This window comes from Ochotona princeps, chromosome 25, assembly GCF_030435755.1.
Source record: "Ochotona princeps isolate mOchPri1 chromosome 25, mOchPri1.hap1, whole genome shotgun sequence".
NCBI classification, from domain to species: Eukaryota; Metazoa; Chordata; class Mammalia; order Lagomorpha; family Ochotonidae; genus Ochotona; species Ochotona princeps.
In genome coordinates this window covers 20,349,795-20,372,817 of record NC_080856.1, presented here as the reverse complement: position 1 = coordinate 20,372,817, position 23,023 = coordinate 20,349,795, and the positions used below count along the sequence as shown (strand labels likewise).

General features: G+C 40.7%; 1 protein-coding gene across 1 annotated transcript in view; it reads right to left on the bottom strand.

Moving 5' to 3' along the window:
• KDM7A (lysine demethylase 7A) overlaps positions 1-23,023 on the bottom strand; it is a 75,854-nt gene that overhangs the window by 25,709 nt on the left and 27,122 nt on the right. The window contains exons 2-7 of the mRNA XM_058654987.1: positions 16,705-16,790; positions 11,802-11,919; positions 7,298-7,458; positions 5,310-5,451; positions 4,795-4,981; positions 2,015-2,177 (exon numbers count right to left, since the gene is read on the bottom strand). Of these exons, the coding sequence (XP_058510970.1) occupies positions 2,015-2,177; positions 4,795-4,981; positions 5,310-5,451; positions 7,298-7,458; positions 11,802-11,919; positions 16,705-16,790 (857 nt within the window). The remainder of the gene's footprint in view (positions 1-2,014; positions 2,178-4,794; positions 4,982-5,309; positions 5,452-7,297; positions 7,459-11,801; positions 11,920-16,704; positions 16,791-23,023) is intronic.

The following is a 23,023-nucleotide window of genomic DNA, read 5'->3' as shown; positions in this document are numbered from 1 at the left end:
GGGCACACATTTTATGAGCAGGTGCTAGAAATGCAATATACAGGGCAGTTCCACACAGCAACGAATTATCCTTTATCACTCAGGACTGTCAGATTCTTTTGGACAGTCACACAAATACAGAGCATGTTAATTCACTGTCTGAGCCGAGAAGTTAGAACTCCATGATCATGTGTGCAATGCCACTAGTACTCCCTAATCACTGTGATAATGGGAAAAAAAGCCCCAAACTTTCCAAAACATCTTGCATGGGCCACACTGCTGTCTATCCGCACTAGACACCAAGTATTTCTGCTCAGTTCTGCCACAATTTCTAAGTAGACAACTCTGTGAACTTGAAAGAAACTGTAGTTTGTGATTGTCTATCAGTTGGCAACAGCTCACTAACGTCCTCCAGATGTGGGCCCTCAAGCAGCAGCACTAGCCTCAGAACTTGTTAGAAATGCAAACTGTCAGCTCTACTCGAATCCACTTCATCAGTACCTTAGGGAGGAGGTCCAGCAATATGTTGTCTAACAATTCCTCCAGGTGACCATGACAGCTGAGAACCACTAACCTACACCAGTGCTACTAATGGAATCCGAGTTGCCCACAGCACACACATGTATCAATTTCAGGCTTAGGCAGCTAACCGTTCTGTTCTGATGCTGCTGTCCTTGCACAAAAACAAACTGAAACAGCATTTCATTACATAATATTTTCATTTTTCTATATATTTCAGTTAGATCATTAAATCAATCTTTAAAAATGATCTGTGTAGAAGGTATCTATGAATCAATCCATGCTATCTTGTTCCCATGAGAATGGCCTATTATAACAGAGCCCACCCTGAATTCCTCCTCTGCATAATCACCCAACATCGTGAGGACTTTACCACAGCCACATAACTGCTAGCACTGTGTTCCGGAATCTTAAGAACCGTGAACTAAGTAAATCTCTTCTCTTGATAAAGTGCCCCTCTTCGGGCATTTTGTTACAACAACACAAGATGGACTAAGACAGACACTATCAAGAAAGCAAAAGGATAAGCCACAGAATGGGAGAAAACATTTGCAAGTTATACATACATACATACATATATATATATATATATATATATACACACACACACAATAATGCTTACACACACAATAGTAAAAAGACAACTCAATTTAAAAGTAGCTAAAAGATATGGATTAAACCGAAGTAGATAAATAAGCATAAGAAAAATGCTAAACATCATTAGTAATAAAGGAAATATAAATCAAAACTGTAACATAACATTATTTCATACACACTACAAGGACAAAAATAAGAGATCATCATGATGTTGGCAAGGATATGGAGAACCCAGAACCCAAACATATTGCTAACAGGACTATAAAACGCCATTGCCATCTACAGAATAGTTTGGCAGTTCCTCACAAAGTTCAACTACATAACACAGCAGTTCCACAAGGCAAATACTCCACTGCTTCCCCAAATACCTCCACATAAAAACTTGTACGTAAATGTTCAAAGAAGCTTTTCATGATAGCCAAAAACAGAAAAGAACTCAAATGTGCATCAACTGATGAGTGGATAAACAAAATATTGTTTATTGTACAATGGAATATTGTTGGGTCATATAAAGATGAAGAAGTTCTATATTCTGTAGCACGAATGAACCTAGAAAATATGCTAAATGATATAAGCCTAACAGAAAACACAAAAGGCTACTGTCTGGTTCTGTTTATATGAAGTGTCCAGAATGGGCAAATTCACAGCGACAGAAAGTCCTTCAGTGGTTGCCAAGGGTTCAGAGGAGGGGAGAATGGGAATGACTACTAAAGGGTATGGGACTTCTTTCTGAGATGACAAAAATATGCTGAAATTAGATAGTGACGATGGTTGTACAGCCTTATCAATCCACTAAAAATTGAAGTGGGACCTTAAAAAGGCCAATATTATGGTATGTGAATTTTATCTCAATAAAAATTAAAATGAAGGCACATGACATATCAGTCATGGAGAGTAGAGGGTAGGATTAAGACCTTACCTGTAGGAACAAATAAGGTATGTCCCTGCTTCACCACACATTTATAGCATTTGTCTACTTTATCTCCAAAGAATACTTCACTCTGGGTCACAGATGAACTCCAGGATTCATAGAGTGCCAAATTTTCATCTGTTGGCTTTATCAAATAAAAAATTTTCTCACCCTGGAAAGAAGAAAACATATATCATTTTTGTTAAAAAAAAAAATCACCTTTACATGGACATGAATCTAATTTTCCAATATAGTAATCTAAATTAAGTTAGACAATTACCAGATTTTTTTAGGTCCAAAAAGACCTACTGCACGTACCTCATCAGTGGCTACAGAGCTTTAAAAGCTCTGATTTAAAAGGCAACGTGTCAGAGAGAGGGGAAGTTAACTTCCACCCTCTGGTTCACTCTTCAAATGACTGTAACAACCAAAAATGGATCTACCGTATGACCCAGCTATCCCACTGCTAGGAATACATCCAAAGGAAGTGAAATCTGCATGAGAAAGTGACCTGCAGCCCTGTATATACAGCAGCACAATCCACAACAGCAAAGACATGGAAACAACCCAGACGCCTGTCCAAAGAGAAGTGGATAAAGGAACTGTGGTACATCTACTCCATGGAGGACTACTCAGCCACTAAAAAAAGAAAATGAAATTCTACCACTTGGAACAGAATGGTTCCCAACTGGAGACCATTATGCTCAGTGAACTAAGCCAATCCCAAAAGGACAAATATCATATGTTCTCTCTGATTTAAAGTAACATTCATGCAAAATACAAAACAAACAGATACTTAGTGAAACAAATACATACATATATTCTCATAGATGAATTATATAATGGAGATTTGCATATCTGAAATTGAAGATACCTTTCAGTATCCCAATGAAACAGTTAAATATACCTCAGTACCATGATGCTAGATTTTCTGCCTTTGCCTATACCTACAATGCCATAGTGTACCTGTGTAACAAAATGTTCAACTTGGAACTGTTGCTGAAGTACTGTACTGCTAAAACGAGGGAGGGGGAAGAATGAAAGCGAAAGGGGGAGAGATAGGGACAAAGAACGGGGCAAATCCCTATACCTACAAAACTGTTACTTGGGGGCCTAGCACAATAGCCTAGTGGCTAAAGTCCTTGCCTTCAACATGCCAGGATCCCATATGGGCACCAGTTTAATCCCAACAGCACCGTTTCTCATCCAGCTCCCTCCTTGCGGCCTGGGAAAGCAGTCGAGGATGGCCCAAAGCCTTGGAACCCTGTACCCACATGGGAGACCCAAAAGAAGCTCCTGGCTTCAGCTTGGCTCAGCTCTAGCCGTTGGAGCCAATTGGGTAGCAAACCAGTAGATCGAAGATCTTTCTGTCTCTCCTCTCTGTAAATTTACCTTTCCAATATAAATAATAAATAAATAAACCTGTTATTATTGAAAAGCATCAAAATAATTTTTAAAATCAGGAAAATAGAAAAAAGGTGACCCTCCCAGCTGGAGCGGGGCCAGGCTGAAGCCAGGAGCCAGGAACTGCACTGGGGTCTCCAACATGGGTGACAGGGACTCAATTCCTCCAGCCATCCTCTGCCGCCTCTCAGGTGCGTTAGGAGGAAGCTGGATTGGAAATGGAGTAGCTGCAACTCGAACTGGCACTCTGATATATGATGTACATGTCCCGGGCAGCAGCTTAAACCTCCGTGGCACATCATCCACCCTGGCACTGCCATTCATAAAGATTTTCACAAGCTAATGCTCTGCCTCCCCAGCTGATAAGAAACCACACTGAACAAAAGAGATGTTAAGAGGAAGGTAAGAGTCACAAACATCTTGCTGACCTCGTCACATTTCTGAGGTATCAAACTTAAGATCTAGTACCTCAAAATGTTCATGGAAAGTATATGTTATGAAATAACTATGTATGGATTTCAAAACAAACTTATTTTCTCATTCCATTTTCCAGAACTTTTTGAAGTGTCTACATACAATGTTAAAAGGCTCCAGGTGTGAGTAACTTTTGGTACTTTGTTCTTCCTCCTAAGAGCTATAACGTAATAATTATTTTTAAAAGTTTTCTTCTTTACTTTTATTTATTTGAGAGTCAGGATGACAGAGCGATCTTCAGTCTGTTGGTTCCTTCCCCAAATGCTCACAGCAGTAGGGGCTGGGCCACGCTGAAGCCTGAAGCTGGAAGATAGGAACTCCATCCAGCTCTGTCTCGTGGGTCGCAGGGACCCAAGCCATAATGATTATTTCTAAAGACCTGAAAATAAGTTTCTTCCCATGAACTAATTCTTTGTTTTTTCACAAAGGAAAGGAATTGTAGGGGCTGGTATTGTGTAGCACATTATGCTGCTGATTGCAATGTTGGCATTCCATATCAACATGCCAGTTCAAGCTCCAATTACTCCATCCAACTTCTTCTTAAAGCACCCAGAAAGGTAGCAGGAGATGGCCCAACTAACTATCCTAAGCCAACTGCAAGGCCAGAATCAATTAGTACTGTAATTTTTCTCCTTTTTAGGTATTTGATTCATATGTCAATGAATAACTGACTTACAAGGCCTAAAAAAAAAAACTTATATGGTGCAACACAAGAAATTTAAATATAAATTAAGACTTTTTATTACTTTGGACAAAAAATAATAATGCTTAAAGGCAAAATAATAGCTCCTTCTTAAAAAAAGTAGAAAAACTTTCCCCGTAACAAATGTCTTCTACAGCAAATGAATGTGCTGCTGGAAAACATGGCTGTATGTTGTTAACAAGACCACAAGGAAGTTGTGCAGCCTTACCCAGAGGACGTGATACCAGACCGAAGTTCCCCCAAAGTCGATGTGGAAGTCTGTATAGCTGTCTTCAACTCCCATGAGGCAGTATTTTTGAACAAATGGCTTGGGAAAGACCGAATCATCTGGCCAATAGTTTTCCACCCAGGAAAGTTTTCTAGCTATATCAGGGACCTCCACCAATTCAGACATCCTTTAAAAACAAAACAAAACAAAAAACCCACATATATACCGTCACCTCCACATAATACAAATTAAGACTTTTTATAATAGGTAATAGCTTCTCCCACCTCACCCATAAAAAGTAATTAACCAGAAGTCAAGGTCAACAACATCACTTAAAACTTAAAACATATTTCATGTCTTAATATTCTGTGAATAAGCCAAAGCAAAATTTACAACATTGCTACCACTAAAAACTTTAGAAGTCATAATTATATTTCTTAACTAAAATAAATATATCATTAAACCAATTCAGCTAACACTCAGAATGGTAAATTAAAACATGCAGAACTACTCACTTTGTATCTGAAAATTCAAGGCTGATCACATTTAGCACTTTTGGTCTGTTAGGATTCGTGAAGTATTTAACATAATTGTGAAGCGTCATTTTGCTGTCTGCCTGCCTTGCCACATCAATGACATCTATCACTTTGTCACCACCTGCAGAGAAAAATTACAGTATTATTATTATTGGGTCTAAAAGTTGTATCAATAGATGACCTAACCAAAAATATTATTAAAACCAGATTTACTTGGTATGATAATTGAGTCAACTATGAAGCTAAATAACACAAAGATTCCTCCCGTATTGTTACTTTGTAGGTACCAACAAACCAGAAAAAAAACAAACACAGCTTTTTAGGAAATAAAGCAGTAATACAGAGCTTCATAAAAACTGAGCATGAAAACCTGCATCAACTTACAAGGCTTCCTATATACCGTTCATTTCTTGTGTGCAGCTCATAGTAACAACAAATGCATTACACTGGCATCTGGAAACCATGTGATATTTTCTGGCTTTGAATTTTCTCATACAAGAAATAAGAGAATTTACTTTTTCCTTCCACTTCTACAGTTCCTAATGTTTTAAGCCTATTGTTTCAAAAATCAGAACAAGTATTGCAGAATTGTGAGAGAGCTGAGAAGGACAATTTCTGTTTTTCTGATGCCGTTTTCTCTTTTAATATTGTTGAATAACTGTTTGAGCAAAATTAGTGATTAGGAGGCAAAAGTAAGTCCGCATTAATGCCAATACCCAAAAGTCCAAATTCTGAACTGTGGTAAATTTAATTTCCTCACAAAACCATGATGATGTTTGAAGGCCACTGCATTGCAACCCTAGGAAGTACAGTCAATTTTACAACATATTACAGGAAAAAGTGAAACTGAAAATGTGGCACTACTTAATCAAAAATATCCCTTGTGGATCTTGATTTCTTTAACAATAAATACAGTTCTGTTACCAATATATCATTGAAATATTTTGCTAACAACAACAGAAAACATACAATAAATAGCAAAAAAAGTTAGTTTTGAAGAAGTGTGAACATGTTTTCCTATTATATTAGTAATGTGTTTATCAATGCTATCTACACAAATAGGTTTGGGTTAAACCTCAGCCTCATCCTCTATTCAATTTTAGCCTCATCCACTACAGTCAGTTTTAGTAGGATGTGAAGCTGTTACATTTAACTGGATTTCCTCACTGAAACAATCATTAATAAGAATTATCAGATCAATAGCTAAACAAAGAGACAAATTCTCAGATATTCCCATGCTAAGGAGACAATATTCTAATATACAATTCTGAGTCAAATAATCAATTATGTCTACTGTTAGCAAAGAATGACACCTCCCTATAGATGCAGGTCAGCTTTCTCTATAAATACGCTGATGTGAATGAATAAAATAACTAAAAAGGTCAAAAATATGGTGACAAAGGTTTTTCCCCTTGTTTCTTATGCCTTTCTGGGTTTCAAGATACCATTTGAAAGTCAATATTCACCAAGTCTTAATGAACAGCTTTGAAAATAATCTTGTCTTTTTACTGTCTTTCCTCTAGGCAGCAGATCACAAAGCAGGTTTCAAAAGACCAATTATGCAGTTAACGTGCTGGCCTCTGGGAATTTTGCACAGTATTCCACAGATGTGAAGAACCAATCCAATTTCCAATGTCTTATTGGAATCTATATCTGCTCCTCAGTAATGGTCTTCCCGAAGCAAGTTTCAGAAAATCTGATAATACAAGGAGAGCAGCAGGATGAGGCTGAGTAAATGAGGATGCGCAAAGTGCTTCATTCTGCTTTTCTGACAGTTGCAGGTCTGCTGAGGAAAAAGTTTTGTTTTTTTTTTAAATATAAATGCCAGTGCGTTTTGCTTTTCCTGACTTAGGAAACTGAAACTGAACTCAATTAACATTTCTTTTCTTAGCTTTTAATAATACTAGCACATTATCATTATACTTTTACCGTGTTTTCCTAGATATTTAAAGGAGCCAAGTTCGTACCTACATAACGTTCCACATCCATCACAGAGAAAGTGGGCGGAGGGAGCCTGAGTCCCAGGTCATCTAACTTAGGGACCATAATAGGGACATCGAATCCATGTTTCTCCAGGTACCTTTGTGTCAGCTGGTTGCCATGCATCTTCACAATGACTTCATCAGCACTAAGGAAGAGCATCAGAATTATGAGACATTTGTGTTGCTAAGTTTTTCCTTATTAAATGTCTTATTTTCATTTTATTTGAAAGTATGAGACAGAAAGACAGCAAGTGCACACTTCCATCCACAGGTTTACTCCCAAAGTAATTTCAACAAATAGAGGTGGGCCAGGCCAAACACAAGGACCCAGAATTCTGTCTACAATTTAGTTTTGTGTGTGTGTGTGTATATATAGGTTTTGTTTTCTTTTATTGTGGGTAGTTTTAAAAATATTATTTAGTAATATTTACTTACTATTTGAGAGGTAGAATCACAGAGACAGAAAAAAAAAAAAAAAAGACAAAGAAAAATCTTCCATACACTACTTTACTCATCAAATACACACTGTAGTCAGGGCTAGGCCAGGCTGAAGCCAGAGCCAGGAACTTCACCTAGGCCTCCCACATGGGTGACAGAAAAAAACATTTGGGCCATCATCTGCTGCGACCCAGTGGATTATCAGAAAGCTAGATGGGAAGCGGAGGCAGGATTCAGCCACAGGGCAGTGCCCATCCCTCCTCTAATTCAGGTGTGGGAATCTCATGTTAGGGCATTGCCCATACCTTTTCTAATACAGGTGTGGGCATCTCAAGTTAGAGCATCGCCCATCCCTCCTCTAATACGGGTGTGTGCATCTCAAATTATGGCAGTGCCCATTGCCTCCTCCCCTTTTAAAGGAGTTATTTATTTATTTATTCGAAGGACCGTGACAGAAAAGATGAAAGTTTCATTTTTAAAATGTAGTAATGGGTAATTCATAAAAATTCTCTTCAGAGAGTTCTTGGGAAATACTCTTTATAAAAATACTATGCAGGAATTTCAAATTTTTTCACAAAAATGAAAATCTTTTAATGTCATTTGCCACAACTTTTCGAATCCCCTTTCAAATGTTCTATAATTATCTATATCAGTAATTCTCAATTTTTCACACCTAATTTTCCCTTTAAGAACAAATGTCTCTATTACCCTAAAGTAAAAGTCATAGCTAATGTGATCCTCTTAATTTAACACATGTACCTAGAAAAAGACACAAAACTCTCTAACTTTAAAAAGAGAGGAAAAAAAAAAAACATGCAGGTAAACTGTTCTAAAAGACTGATTAAAGGGCTGGCATTGTAGTGCAGCAAGTTCAGTGCCACAGTTCACACTGCCAATCAGGCTCCCTTGCTAATCCATTTGGGAAAGCAGCAGAGGATGGCTAACGTGCCTGGGCCCTTGTACCCACACAGGTGACACAGATGAAGCTTCTGGCTCCAACCTGGCCCAGGCCTGACTGTTGACATCATTTGGGAGTGAACCAGTGGATGGAAGACAAATTCTCTTTCTCTGCCTCTCCCTCTCTTTCTGTAACACTGCCTTTCAAATAAATAAATAAATCTTTTTCAAAAAGACATAAGATAACAGAATGTTTAAAACTAGGTGCAATGAATGATTAAGAGAAGTAAAAAGATTAGCAACCACTCAATGCAAGCTACACGGGAAACTGGAAGAACAAAAGGTAGGATAGAATCTAGTGTCAGAACAAGTAAAACCAATTAGATTACGGCTGACAAACTACAGTTATAAGCAGATAGAACTTAAAATTGTATCTCTGATGACCAACATGTTCCAGGCATTATGCTTTTTCTTTTTTTTTCTTTTTATTATTATTATTTTTTATTGATTACATTGCATTATGTGACACTGTCTCATAGGCTCTGGGATTCCTCCAACCCCTCCCCATACCCTCCCGCCATGGTGAATTCCTCCACCTTGTTGCAGTATTACAGTTCAAATTCAGTCAAGATTCAAATCTTTCATTGCAAACATAGAGTCCAGCATCTTATTGTCCAGATACATTCAACGGTTTCTTGGGGAGACCATCTCTGGTCTGAAAGCAGAGCTAGCAGAATATCATCCTGATCAATTAAAAGCCATAACATAACATCAACATCAATTTACAACATTATGGAATCAATTGACATGGTATTTAGTAACAAATATGTTCAAAAATGCAAGTTCTTAACCACATCCTGTGACTACTTCATTGACATTTCAATTTTAATTTATACACAGGACCGGCTGCTATACACCTTAAAATGGCTATAGGTACTATTCAGCTGTCTCGTGACTATTTTCATTTTAGCATTCAGCAGTTTATAGTGTTGAAGCTTAATTTTACTGAACTTGGCAGATTTTGGGATAGTCTGAACTGGCTTATAACTAACAAGGTATATGTCAACAGCTGAAGTGCAGAACAGTTTTAGGAACGGTGTGCAGAGAAATCTTCAATACCTTAGTGAGGAGTAACTAATCTTTGTGTGCTACCTAGTAAGGCATGTGTGAGTCCACGCTGACCGTTTCCTGGTGGTTTCAAGCTTTCCTTGTTGTTCTCTGTCTATTCCAATTTGTGTGTGTGTTTGCGTGTGTGTGTGTGTGTGTGTGTGTGTTTTGGGGTGGGGGGCTCCAGAGCAACCCTGATGGTCATTGCAAGATGGGGTGGGGATCCAAAGTTGGAACTAAGTGAGGACCAGAGAAAGCTCCTCTCCCTAGTCTTGAAGGAAGCTTACTGTTCCGATGACCTTGGATCCTGTAAGGAAGGGTTTGGGCTTCTTCCATCCCATGTGGTAGATCCAGACGGGGGTGGATTACCTCAGAGTACTTAGCCTCTGAAGGCACTCCAGTTCCCCGTGGCCTCCTTGGCAGTTGGGATGTAGTCCTTGGTGCCCATACTGATAGTCCTTGGTGAGGATCCAGGAGTCCCCAGGGTTGGGATACAAGCCTCCTCCTGTCCACCTGCTCCACCCTGGGGTCCCCCTCTTCTTAAAATTTTATCTCTGATGACCAACATGTTCCAGGCATTATACTTTTTCTTTTAAAAAAAAGGGGGGGGATTGATTTATTTATTTGAAAGTTAGAGGGCCTGGTGTGGTAGCTTAGCGGCTACAATCAAGTAAGTAAATCTGTGTACACATGTGGAAGAATAACCATAAAATACAACCGAGTAAAAACATTGTAAACAGTACACATAATACAACAAATGCTATTTTTTAAATGATATGCATACATACACCCATAACTCTATATAAATACTTTAATTTTAAAATAGGAAAAAGAAAACTCATTCGTTATATGAGTTTTTTTATGCATTTTTCTGTTCATCATATTCAGGTATTCACAATGTAGTAATTATTGTCATCTATCTTGATGGTAAATGATGAAATGATTTTTGGAATTCGACAAAATATCAACCAAAAGCACCTACAATAGGCCACCAGTGTGAACATCTGTGTTCATCACCATGGCACGCCCTCATTGTGGTCACTGTGGCAGAAAATTCACATGCTAGTGTCCTCATTCCTTATTCTTGAGTCACAAGCCTACCTGAACAGGGTGAAAGCTGAGGCTCCTCTCCCTGAGAAAGCCTCACACTCACCAACTGAATACAACAGAACTCTCAGAGGGCCACTAAAGGCCCACCTTGAAAACTCTAGGCCTGGGTTCGTATCAAACAAGCAGCCAGTCAAAAGCATCCAAGCCAACACTTGCTTTATGATTCTGACACTGGTAAAGGAGAAGAGAATGCTTGAGAATAAGGCCTTCAACACTACAAAAATCATGCAGAAACATTGTGTTTCATATATGTTTTCTGTCTCTGTTTGAGAAGGGGCAGAAGGAAAGTCAGTAATCCTAAAAAACTGAGGAGAAACAGCAGGTTTTTTTCATCTCCAGATCTGACATAATTTCATAATAGGTCCATGTGATACTGTGATTTAAATTTGAATTGCACTTCCCTTCTTTAGCAAGCCTGAATATGATCTTTGTGAAAGCCTATTAAGCAAGTGAGTAGGGAATGATCTGAATTAGCATGATTAAAAGCTTTATAACGCTTTTGACTCTCTTCAAGCCACAAATACATTTCATTATTTTAAAAAAAACCCAAAACAAAACAAAAATAGTTGTGTTGCCACCAATGGCTAAGCAATGTTTGCTTGCCTGCTGCCAGCAGACCCAGCCTTCACAGATTCGAAAACAAGGCGAGAAAAAGCTGGAAATGGGTGAAAGCGAGGTAAAGGAAACATCCTGGAGAAACCCAGCAGTGGGATTTCTGCCCTTCTGGCCTGAGCCACAGGTCAGTACATGTGGTACATGATGACTTAGCTTCCTTACTCCTATTAGCTGCAATATACTGACATTTTTCTGTTCCTTTTCACTAAGGGGGAAAAAAAGTGAGAGCAATAATGCAGCCTCAAGTTTTAAAGTAATGTTTTACATGAGTTCCTTTATCAGGCATTCTTACATTTTCTTTGATTAGAACAAGCACCCATACCTTGGAAAGACTCGAGAACGCAATTCCTTAACAAAAGTTCTAGTTCCAGCCTGCACAGGTTTGGAGCCATCATCAATTTCTGTGTAGTCATGCCTATGCCAGTTCCTCCTCTTCTTCACTGAATTTTTAGAAAATTAAAAAGTTTTTGGTAAGCAGTCATATTATGTATTTACTAATAACTCGACATAACCAGAAATAATAATTGTAATTAAATAAAAACACTTAAATTTTCAATGCATTTCCAGACTGCCAAAAGCAAATTTATCTAATGCAATACTGCAATTATAAGCAATTAACTGAGTTTTCTAAACTTTGTTTCATCTCAAAATAATTATAAAATTACACTAAATAATTCAAGTCAGCAGATGAGGCTTTCGTGATTTCTACATTTAAATATCCTATAGCATCTTTAAATTTTCATTGGAAAGACAGATTTACAGAGAAAAGGAGAAACAAAGATCTTACATCCACTGGTTCACTCCCCAAGTAGCTGCAATAGCCGAAGCCGAGTCAATCAGAAGCCAGGAGCCAAGAGCTACCTCCAGGCCTCCCATGTAGGTGCAGGGCGCCCAGGCTTTGAGCCATCCTCTACTGCTTTCCCAGGCTACAAGCAGGGAGCTGAATGGGAAGTACGGCACCCAGGACACAAACCAGCACCCATATGGGATCCCAGTGGCATGTGTGAGGAGAGGATTCAGCCACCACGCCATCACGCCATCACGCCAGGCCCCTATAGCATTTCTAAGTCATTGAAACTTATGATTTTCACTAGAACATTCAGTTATGATTTACCCAAATCATCCTCTCAGGATAGGGCTTCCAAACCCACATCAGTAATCTATTTTAACAGTATAATTTCCTTCGCTTATGAAAATTTATTCCCAAAATAAGTACAGTTACTTGACACAGAGAAAAGCAAGTACCTGAGTCATAAAAGTGAGATCCTTAAATAAATAACCTTATGATTAGTTCTTACGCTAAGAATCTCAATTCCACAGCTTTAGGTTACAATCTTGCGCAGTCGCAGAAATCAAAATCAGGGGTTCCATGATTCCTAGTTCAGCCATTAAGTGCCTATGCAACTTTTGGCAAGCCAATTAGCTCTTCTGGGTGCAGGTTCCTCAGAATGGGAATGAAGGGGATGGAATAAAGGGCTGATTTTCAAACTAGGTTGAAAAAGTCTTAAGGGAGGCGGAAAAAGAAAAGAAGCTCTAAACATCATTCCTCTTTCCACCAGAGTGGCAACCTCTGCAGCTCTTTTACATGACGCAAATGCTAATAGTTCAGTTTTATAGTTTTTGAGAGACCGAGTTTCTATCCAGCTGCTTACTCCCAGTGGCCAGGATTAGGCTCAGGGAAAGCCAGAGCCAGGAGAACAATTCAGGTCTCCCCCAGTGGTGGCCCTGCTGCCTCCCAGGGTCTGCATTAGCAGGTGCAGTCTCTGACTGCCCCCAAGAGCCAGGGACTGAACCCAGGATCTCTGATTTGGACATGGCTACACTGTCTGCAGTAATAAATGCCTGGCCCTCAAGAGGTTTTTGTTTGTTTAATTAACACATAATACTTATACGTATTTTACTCATTTCAATATATGCATAAAATATGTGATGATCAGAATAATTGATATATCCCTCACTGCAACTATTTATCAACTCTGTTCTGAAATCACTCTCAACTGAATTTTCTGAGAATTTTTGTTAAATGTATATTTGAAAATAGCTAATAAGATGTCAGTTTTAAATATTTCTATTTTAAGCTTCTAGAAAATGTACTGATGTCTACAACTTAGAAATACATTGAAAATAAGATGGATAGATTGTGAAATAGTTAAATATATACATATGCAGTAAGTTAAGTAAAATTCTAATAGCAGTATCTATAAATATCACAGATTATAGCTACTCACTGTAAAATTGCTTCAATTTTTTTCCTGTATGTTTAAACATTATTATAATGTTCATAAAAAAACAATTCCATGATTCTAACTTATTTTAAACTCTCACCTTATAAGGGTAATAACATTGGGCTTTTACATACGTAAGACAAGTCACAATAAATATTAAATATTGTACAAATTCAGCTTCTTCATATCTACAAATCTAAAACAACAGCCTCAAGTAATTTGTAGCAGGCAGATCTACCAAATGGAAGTTTTGTTTTTCGTTTTTTGTTTTTTTTTTATTAAGATTTACTTAATATGTCTGAAAGACAGAATTACAGAGAACACTAGAAGGACATCTGCTGGTTCACTCCCCAAATGGCCCCATGGCTGGAGCTGGGTCAGTCCAAACCCCAGATCTTCTTCCTCATCTCCCACGCGGTTGCAGGGGCCCAACTCCTGTGCAGTGCCATCCCCTGCTGCTTTCTCATGTGCATTAGCAGGGAGCTGGCTCAGAGGTGCAACAGCTAAGATGCAAACCAAGAGCATATGGGATGCCAGCCCTTACAGGCACCAGCTTTACTGGCTCCCCACAATGCCAGTCCTTAGGAGTTTCAATCTAATGAGAAAAATTCAAAGTCACAAAGTAATCTTCCTGAGGAATTCGATTAAGGCATTTCTTCGTGAGTTTCTGACAGTTACAAATCACTTCTAAACTTCAAAAATATTCAGTCCTTTTTTTATTTGCAATAATACATCAACATATAATTCTACTTTTTAACTAGAATCATAGTGTTTACCTACTGTCATAGTGTTTATTCCACTATTTCATGGATATTTTCTCCGTATTAAATATTTAAAAGTAATTTAAAGGCAGCCTAGAATTTTAAGATGTGGATGGGTGTATTATAACCATTGTTTGATTCTTAAGTACTTAGTTCATTCTTAATCTTTCTTTAAACAAAGTTGACATTAATATTCATAAACATTGAGGGCCTCCCTAAGAGGCCGTTGAACTTGACTGGACAAGTGGGATGCTGGACTCTGTATGGTGTGAGCTTGTAATTAGGGAATCCCAACGAAACTTGAGCTGTGGTTATGCATCAAGGTGAAGGAATTCACCATGGGGGAAGGATTTGGGGTGAAGGGGGGAGAATCCCAGTACCTATGAAATTGTGTCATGTAATACAATGTAATTAATGAATAAATGAATAGAAAACAAATTCATAAACATTAATATATTTCCCTAATATATTCGGGATAGAGTCCCAGAAAGGCAAGAAGAAAGATCAACATTGAAACACTACATGAGGAGTAAACACAGCTTAGGGCTCCATATCCCCCACCAGAATGCTGGGTTTCACTCCTCATTTTGCCCCTGCAGTTCCAGCCTCAGGCTGCTGTACACCCTGCAAGGCAACAGGTGATGGCTCAAGCAGTTAAGTCTCTCTCTGCCCCTCATTTCTGCTGCTGGATCCTGACTTCAACCTGGCTAGCCCAAGCTCTTGTGTGTATTTGGGGAATGAACCAGCGGATGACAGATCTGTTTCTCCTTTCTCTCTGCTTTTCAAATCAATAAAATAGATAAACACTACCCAAAACTGGCTTCAGAAAATGGCAGCAACTCACCTTTCAGTATTATAGAAGCAGCCTAATTTAAGGCCTTACGTTAACAATGACAGCATCATCAAAATGCACGCACACACACAAAGCTCTCTATAAGTGAACTGCAGGGATCCAACACTAATTCAAAGCCTTTTAAATATTTTCTGTCACATTTGTGCAATGACAATATTTCCATTTATTTTTTAGAAGCATCTATAAAAGGCTACAATTCAATGTACTTTGGTGTGAGATGCTGGCACTGTCCGGAGGATGGTCGTGTCTTCCGGCCCCTGCCTTGGCCCTGAAGCAGTGTGCTCAGAGTCCATCTTCAAGGCCTCAGCACCTCAACAGAGGATTGCAAGCAGGAAGGGCAGCTGAGCAGAATTCTAGATCAAACATAACATTGAGGCCCTGCCTCAATGCTGACACCCATTATAAGCTCTAGTTCAAGTCATGGCTGCTCCACTTTTGATCCAACTCCCTGCTGATGCACCTGGGAAAGCAGAGCAAGATGGCTCAAGTCCTGGTCCCTGCACCCATGTGGGAGACCTGAATGGAGTCCTAGGATCCTGATTTTGGCCTGGCCCAGATTCAATGGTTGCAGCCATCTGGGGAAGGAAGCAACAGATGAGTAATCTCTTTCTCGTTCTAATCCTTTCAAATATACAAATGAATCTTTAAAAAAAATGAGAAATTCAGGAAATGCAAGCAATATTGCACCCAAGGACTTGGGCCATTAATGCCCTTATTTCTTCCTGAAAAATCACAGGCATTGGAGCCTGGCATGTTGGCTCAATTGGCCCATCTTCCCCTTGCAAGTGTCAAGATCCCAAATGATGCCAGTTCATGCCCTGACTACTCCACTTCCCATCCAGCTCCCTGCTTATGGCCTAGGAAAGCTGCAGAGGATGGTCCAAAGCCTTGGGACCCTGCATCCATGTGCAATACCCAGAAGAGGCTCCTGGCTCCTGACTTCAGATGGACTCAGCTCCGGCTATTGCGGAGTGAACCAGCAGATGGAAGATCTCTATCATTCCTTCTCTCTGAAAATTTGACTTTCCAATAAAAATAAATAAATCTTTTTTAAAAATTTAAAAATCATAGGCATATGTGCATTTAAGTAATGCATTATGTATTCTCCAAGAGACTAGCAAGAGCTCTTAAATGCAAAAAATGGTTAAAATCTGTTTCTAGTATCAGAAGAAAAAATTATCTATGCCATTTTTCAAGCAGAAACCTTTGAAAATATATACTTGAATTTGGGAGTTCTACACTGGCCACCCAAACTGATGATATTTTTCCTTTATTCTTTGAGTTGCCTTCACATAACATATTCTCTAACTAATCAGCATTATTAAAGTACTACTTTGCACATGTTAAGCTAAGCAAATTCAATTTTCTTAAATATCTAATACTTACTCAAAGAAGAGCCATGTAGAACTGCACAGTTGGGACAGTGATACAGGTCAATGTCAATGGCGTGATGTTCTTCTACGCCAACACAGCTAAGATAAAGAAGAATGGAGCCAATATGTAAATAACCGCAAAGTCTTAACTACAGTGTTATATATGGATTTAGCTAAGAACTGCACAATAATCTTACCAGTACATATTGTAGCGTATAGAAACATGAAAGAGTAAATTTTATTCTCTTTTCTATACACTTGCTAAAGAATTGTGGGAAGAACAATAAATAATAATAATAAAAGAATTGTGGGAAGCAATACACTCAAGTATATATGAAGTGACTCATTCTTAATAGGAGCACAAATCAGAAATAATGCAATTATTTAATTTGCGACATGAAGAACTTGCAAACAGAAATGTATAACTTTAAATACCTATGTTAGAAAAAGAGAGGGTGAGGGGCTGGTGTTATGGCAGTAAGCCCCAGCCTAAAACACCAGCATCCCATATTGGAGCGCAGTATGAGTCCGGTTGTTCCACTTCATGCAAATGTACCAAGGAAGGCAGCAAATCCCTAGTGGCCAGGCCACTACCACCTACAAGGGAAACTCAGATGAAGTTCCTGGATCCTGGATTGGCCACTTCGGTATTGGATCAATGGTAGATGATTCACTCTATCTCTCTCCCTCCCCTTTCAAATAAATGAATAAAGCCTTTGAAGGAAAGAAAAGTGCTGAAAAATAAGTTATAGGACTATCTCAGTAAGTCACAAAAAAGGGGTAGCAAAATAAGCTGCAAAACACATAACAGAGGGTGAGTGTTTGGCCTAATAATCAGGATGCCATTTGAGATGGCTGTATCTCATATCGGAGTACCTCTGTGGGGAATAAACCAGCAGATGGAAGAATTCTCTCTTCTATGTGTCTATGTGCGTTCACTTGTAAGTCTCCCTTTCAAGTAAAACATATACATCTTTTTAAAAGAAAGACAAGTGCAGATGTCAATGAAACAGAAAACAAACAGTAATCTAAAGAAATCAAGTCTTATTTGTAACATTGTTTACATAGTAAGGGTTGGATCTCTGAATAGGGTGGGGAGGATGGAGGCATGAAGGAAGTTGGGTGGGTCAATGTTTCCATCTTTTTTTCTCCTGTATCCACAGCAGGGGAAAAGAGAGGGAGACCTCTGCTGTCAAGTTACATCAGCACCCAGAGATGGGGGGACAGTCACTTGATGATGCCTTAGAAACCCCAATGTGGGGAAGTGCTCCCACAGTGTTACTTGAGTGGTTTTGAGAGTTCTGAGACATCATCAGCTTCATCACACTAGTGTTGAGAAAATTGTTCTAAGGTCTATTGGCTGACCAAGTCCACTTTAGTGCATCTACAGACCCAGGAACATGCTACAAAGCTTGGCCAGGAGAATTGGCCAACCTGTTCTGTTTTCTGTCCTCTAATGAGGTAGTCGATGTTCTCTGCTGGCGTAGATAAGCTGGCTATCATGTCCCCCATGTGCATCTGGGCATGCTTTCCACAGCACAGACATCAGTAACTGAGGAGACCCAGTCCTGATACAGGCACTCCAGGGTAGAACCACATATCTTATGATTTTCCCTGTGTCCAGGGTTTGAGTCCAGTGGTCTGGTTGGGAAATCCCCCAAGAAACCTCACATGGGGTGACCTTAGACATGACTCTTATGCAGGCAAGCTAGTGCAGGGTCAGGTTCTATCCATCACCTGCATCATCCAGCACACATATCGGTGGATGCAGTTGCCTGGTCATTTCTAGCCCCGTTCTTACACAAACCAATGGATGCTGCAGCCTAGCTCAACTCGGTCCACGACAGACTTGACCATTATGCACACCAGCAGGTACCACGGCCTAGTCATGGTGACCCCCAACAACCCCACCAGGCCCATACACAACCCGTTATGCACATGCCAGCATGTGCTGTGGCCTAACCCAGTTCATCCCGCATCCCATCTAATTCTCATGAACACCCATTGATGCTGCAGCTTAGCTCAGCTCAACTCATCCCCAGAACTCGCCCCACACATATGCTGATGGGTGCTATTGCCTTGATCAACCTGGACTTCCCCTGGTCCTGGCTCTCATGCTCACCAATGGAACTGTAGCCTATCAGGGGAGTGTTCACGGTTCCCCTATCAGGCCCACTCCCAGCCCCAGATCTTGCACTGTGGTCCAGTCTGACATGACTTGCCCCCAGTCCCAGCACTTGTAAACAGGTGCTGGAGTCTAGCCCAGCTGGCCCATATCCAGACTGGCCTGCCTCCAGTCCCAGTTCTCATGCTCACCAGTGGAGACAGATGCCCAGCGAGGAAGTCCCCAAAGTTCCTCTACCAGACCCATTCCAAGCCCAGGGTCTTGCATATGCAGGTGGATACCACGGCCCAATATAACATGGCCCACTCCCAGTCTTAGCTTTTGCCAGCAGGTGCTATAGCCTGGCTCAGCCTGACCTGCCCCCAGTTCTAGCTCTCACCAGTGGGTGTGGCAGCTTAGCCCAGCCTCACCCATCCTCTAGCCCTCATGTAAACCAGTAGGTGTTGCGGTACAACTTGCAGAGGCCCACACCCTGTCCTGGCTCTTGCTCATCCCAGTATGTGCTGCAGACTGCCCCAACCTGACCCAGATCTGGCTCACACATATGCTGACTGGTGCTGTAACTCCGCCTCGTCTGGCATGCCCCCAGCTCCAGCTCTTGCACTCCGAGCCTGACAGCAGAGTTCCCCAAGTTCCCCTATCAGGCCCGCTCCAGCCCAGATCTCACATTTGCCAGTGAGTGCTATGGCCCAGCCTGACATGGGCAGCTCCCAGTGCTGGCACTTACTAGTGAGTACAATGGCCTAGCCTGTCTGACCTATACCCATTCTGGCTTTCACTGGGCTATTGTCTAGCCCAGCCTAGCCCACCCACAGACCTGGTTCTTGTGAACCTGTGGGTGTCACAGCCTAGCCTGGCTGGCCCACCCCTGAACACAGCCTACACACATGCCCACAAGTGCTGCAGCCTTGCTCACCCGGGTCAGCTCCCAGCCATGGCTCTTGCACTCAACAGTGGGAGCTGTAGCCTGGCAGAGGATTCCCCAAAGTTTCCCTACCAGGCCCATTCCCAGCTCTGGATCTTGCATGTGCTTCAACCAAGCCTGGCATAGCCCACCTGCAGTATCAGCTCTCACTGGTGGGTGGTGCAGCCTAACCCAGCCAAGTGTGGTTCATACCCTGTCCTGGCTCTCTTGCATGCCAGGAGGTGCTAAGCCCTAGTCCAGCCCAGCCTGCCCCCAGACCCAGCCAACACAAATGCTGAAAAGTGCTGCAACCTTGCCTGGCCTGCCCCTATCCCCCAGTCCTAGCTATTGAGCTTCCCAGTGGGAACTGTGGCTTAGCAGACCTACCAGACCTGTTAAAAAGCCCTCAGCCATTCCCACTCTAATATGCCCCTAGATCCCCTTCCCTGGGCAATCTGCAGGCCCCCAGCCTCAGGGCTGGAATGGTGTGTCCCAGCTGGAGTTCCCAGCCTTCCCCACATTTCAAGAAAGAAAAGAAAAGAAAAGGAAAGAAAAGAAAAGAAGAGAAGAGAAGAGAAGAGAAGAGAAGAGAAGAGAAGAGAAGAGAAGAGAAAAGGAAAGGAAAGGAAAGAAAAGAAGCAACTATGCTGGCACATTGTATAGTTAATACAAATTTGACATTAACCAGGCCCAGGATGCCCGCCAGCTATTGGCTGATTTCTCCCAGCAATGTAACACTTGCCTAGGTACAAGGCAACTTAGTTAGATACCTACAGCTAAAATAAGACATTAATTCTTCTTAAATTGATTATTTATTTGAAAGCCAGAGAAAGAGATCTTCTACCCACTAGTTCTTGCCACAACAGTCAGGGCTAAGCTACAGTAAAAGCCAGAAAGCAGAACTCCATCCCTTCTCTTGCACAGGTGGCAGGGGCCCAAATACATCTTCTGCTGCCTTCCCAGGCACTTTAGCAGGAAACTGGATCCAAAATGAAACAGGCAGAACTTGAAACAGCATCTCAGATGTTGTCATCATAAGTGATGGTTTAACTCATTGTGGCACATGATCAGCACCTACAGATTCACCTAAATAATAATCAATATCCATGGAATTTGACATGTTGATTTAAAAAAAAAAGCTGTTTTAAGTATAAGGGGCCAAGACTATACAAAGCAAAGACAAGCGTTATGGCACAACAGGTGAAGCCACCACTTGAGATACCAACTTGAGTTCAAGTCCTACATCCATTTCTAATCCATCACCCAAAACAGCAGTACTTGGGCCCCTGTCACCCTCACTGGGAGACCTGGTGGAATCCCTAGCTCCCAGCTTTGATCTGGCACAGCTCTAGTTGTTACGAACATTCGAGAAGCGAACCTACAGGTGAAAGAATTCTTTCTCATTCTCTGACATGCTACCTTTCTAACAAGTAAAAACAAACAAAAGAAAGTACAAGGCATTTTTTGGTGTTGGGGGAAGGCCTGCCAGGTATCAAGACTTATTTTGAAGCTGCAGGAATTGAAGCAATATAGAACAGATGGTGGTACCCAAAAACAGCCACACATATGTGAGCACTTAAGTATAACATAAGAAACACTGTAAGAGCACAGAGCAGGACAGAATTTTCTATATAAGGTCTTGAGACTATACGGGAAGTTAAATGAAATCAGATACCTGTCTCACAACATAAAAATGTATTCAAAATAGATTGAAACAAAAAAGGGGAAAGTACAAAAATTATATAATAATACAGAAAATACCTTTAACACTTTGTGGAAGGAAGAGCTGTCTTAATAAAAATATGAAAAGTACTAATAAGGGATAAAACTGTAACTTCAGTTAACTTGTAACTTTCACTAAACTATATATAATTAAAATGTAAGCCAGAGCAAAAGAAGACATTACAATATAGATAATTACTAAAGAAATTATACCCAGAATATAATGAATTCCTACAAACCAATAAGAGAGGGGAGGGGAAGAGAAGCCCAATAACAATGGAGAAAAGACTGCATGAATTTGGGCCCACACTATGGCACAGTAGGTTAAGCCACCACTTGCAATGGGCATTAGTTTGACTCCCAGCTACTTCACATTAGCTCTTCACTAATGACCTGGTAAAGCAGAAAATGGTACAAGTGTTTGGACTCCTGCACTCCCATGAGAGACCTGGAAGAAATTCCTGGCTTCTGACTTCAGCCTGGCCTAGTTCCAGCAGCTGCAACCATTTGGAAAGTGAACCAGCAGATGGAAGCTCTCTGTCTGAGTTTCTCTCTCTGTGACTCCGCCTTTCAAATATATCTTAAAATACAATTATGTATAAATATATCTTAAAATACTATATATATATATAAATAAAATAAAATTTTATTATAAATAAAATTTTAAAATAAAAATAAAAATTTAAAATAAAAATTTTAAAATAAAATTTTAAAATAAAGATTTGGATTAGCATGTCATAAAAGGTTATCCAAGAGCCAGGTTTGGGGGCAGGCTGGGACAGGCCACAGCACCTGCTAGTCCCATGTGCAAGAACCAGGTCTGGGGGTGGGCCAGAATGGATCAGGCCACAGCATCTGCCAGAGCACACAACAGCTGGGTCTCAGGATGGGTCTAGTGAGGGTTCTTGAATGTCTCCTCAACTAAGCTGCAGCACCTGCCAATATGCAGAAAGCCAGGTTTGGGGGTAGACTGGGCAAACCCAGGCCACAGCACCCACAGGTTTATGCAAGAGCTGGGCCTGGGGCAAACCTGGTAAGGCTTCTTAGGGGTGTCCCCAGTTAGGTTGCAACACGTGCTGCTACACACAAAAGCAAGGTCTGGGAGGCGAGCCACACCACTGCACCCAATGGCACACATAAGAGCTGGTTCTGGGGACTGGAATAGTAAGGGTACTTTAGGGTATCAGCTAATTAGGCTGCTACAGCCACTTACATGAATGTGGCCTGGGGCAGAGGTGGGCCTGGCCAGGCTGCTGCACCTGCCAATGCACATAAGAACTAGGTCTAAGGACTATCCCAGTAAGGATTCTTATTACGGGTCATCCGAACAAGACTACTCCTCCCAATCCCGATCTCAGGGAATATTACAAGCACATGTGGTCCAGTCCGGGAGCACATGTTGCAAGACTGGGGCCACCTCTATTGCTAACTCCCATGCTAGGATAAACAACATATCAAGACCCACACAAAAGACAAACAACCAGCTCCTCTAATTCAACAGAAGTCCTCAAGTGCCTTATCAAAAGCTAGAAAGAAAAACAAATTAAACCACACTACAGGCCAAGCACTCCAGCAAGTACC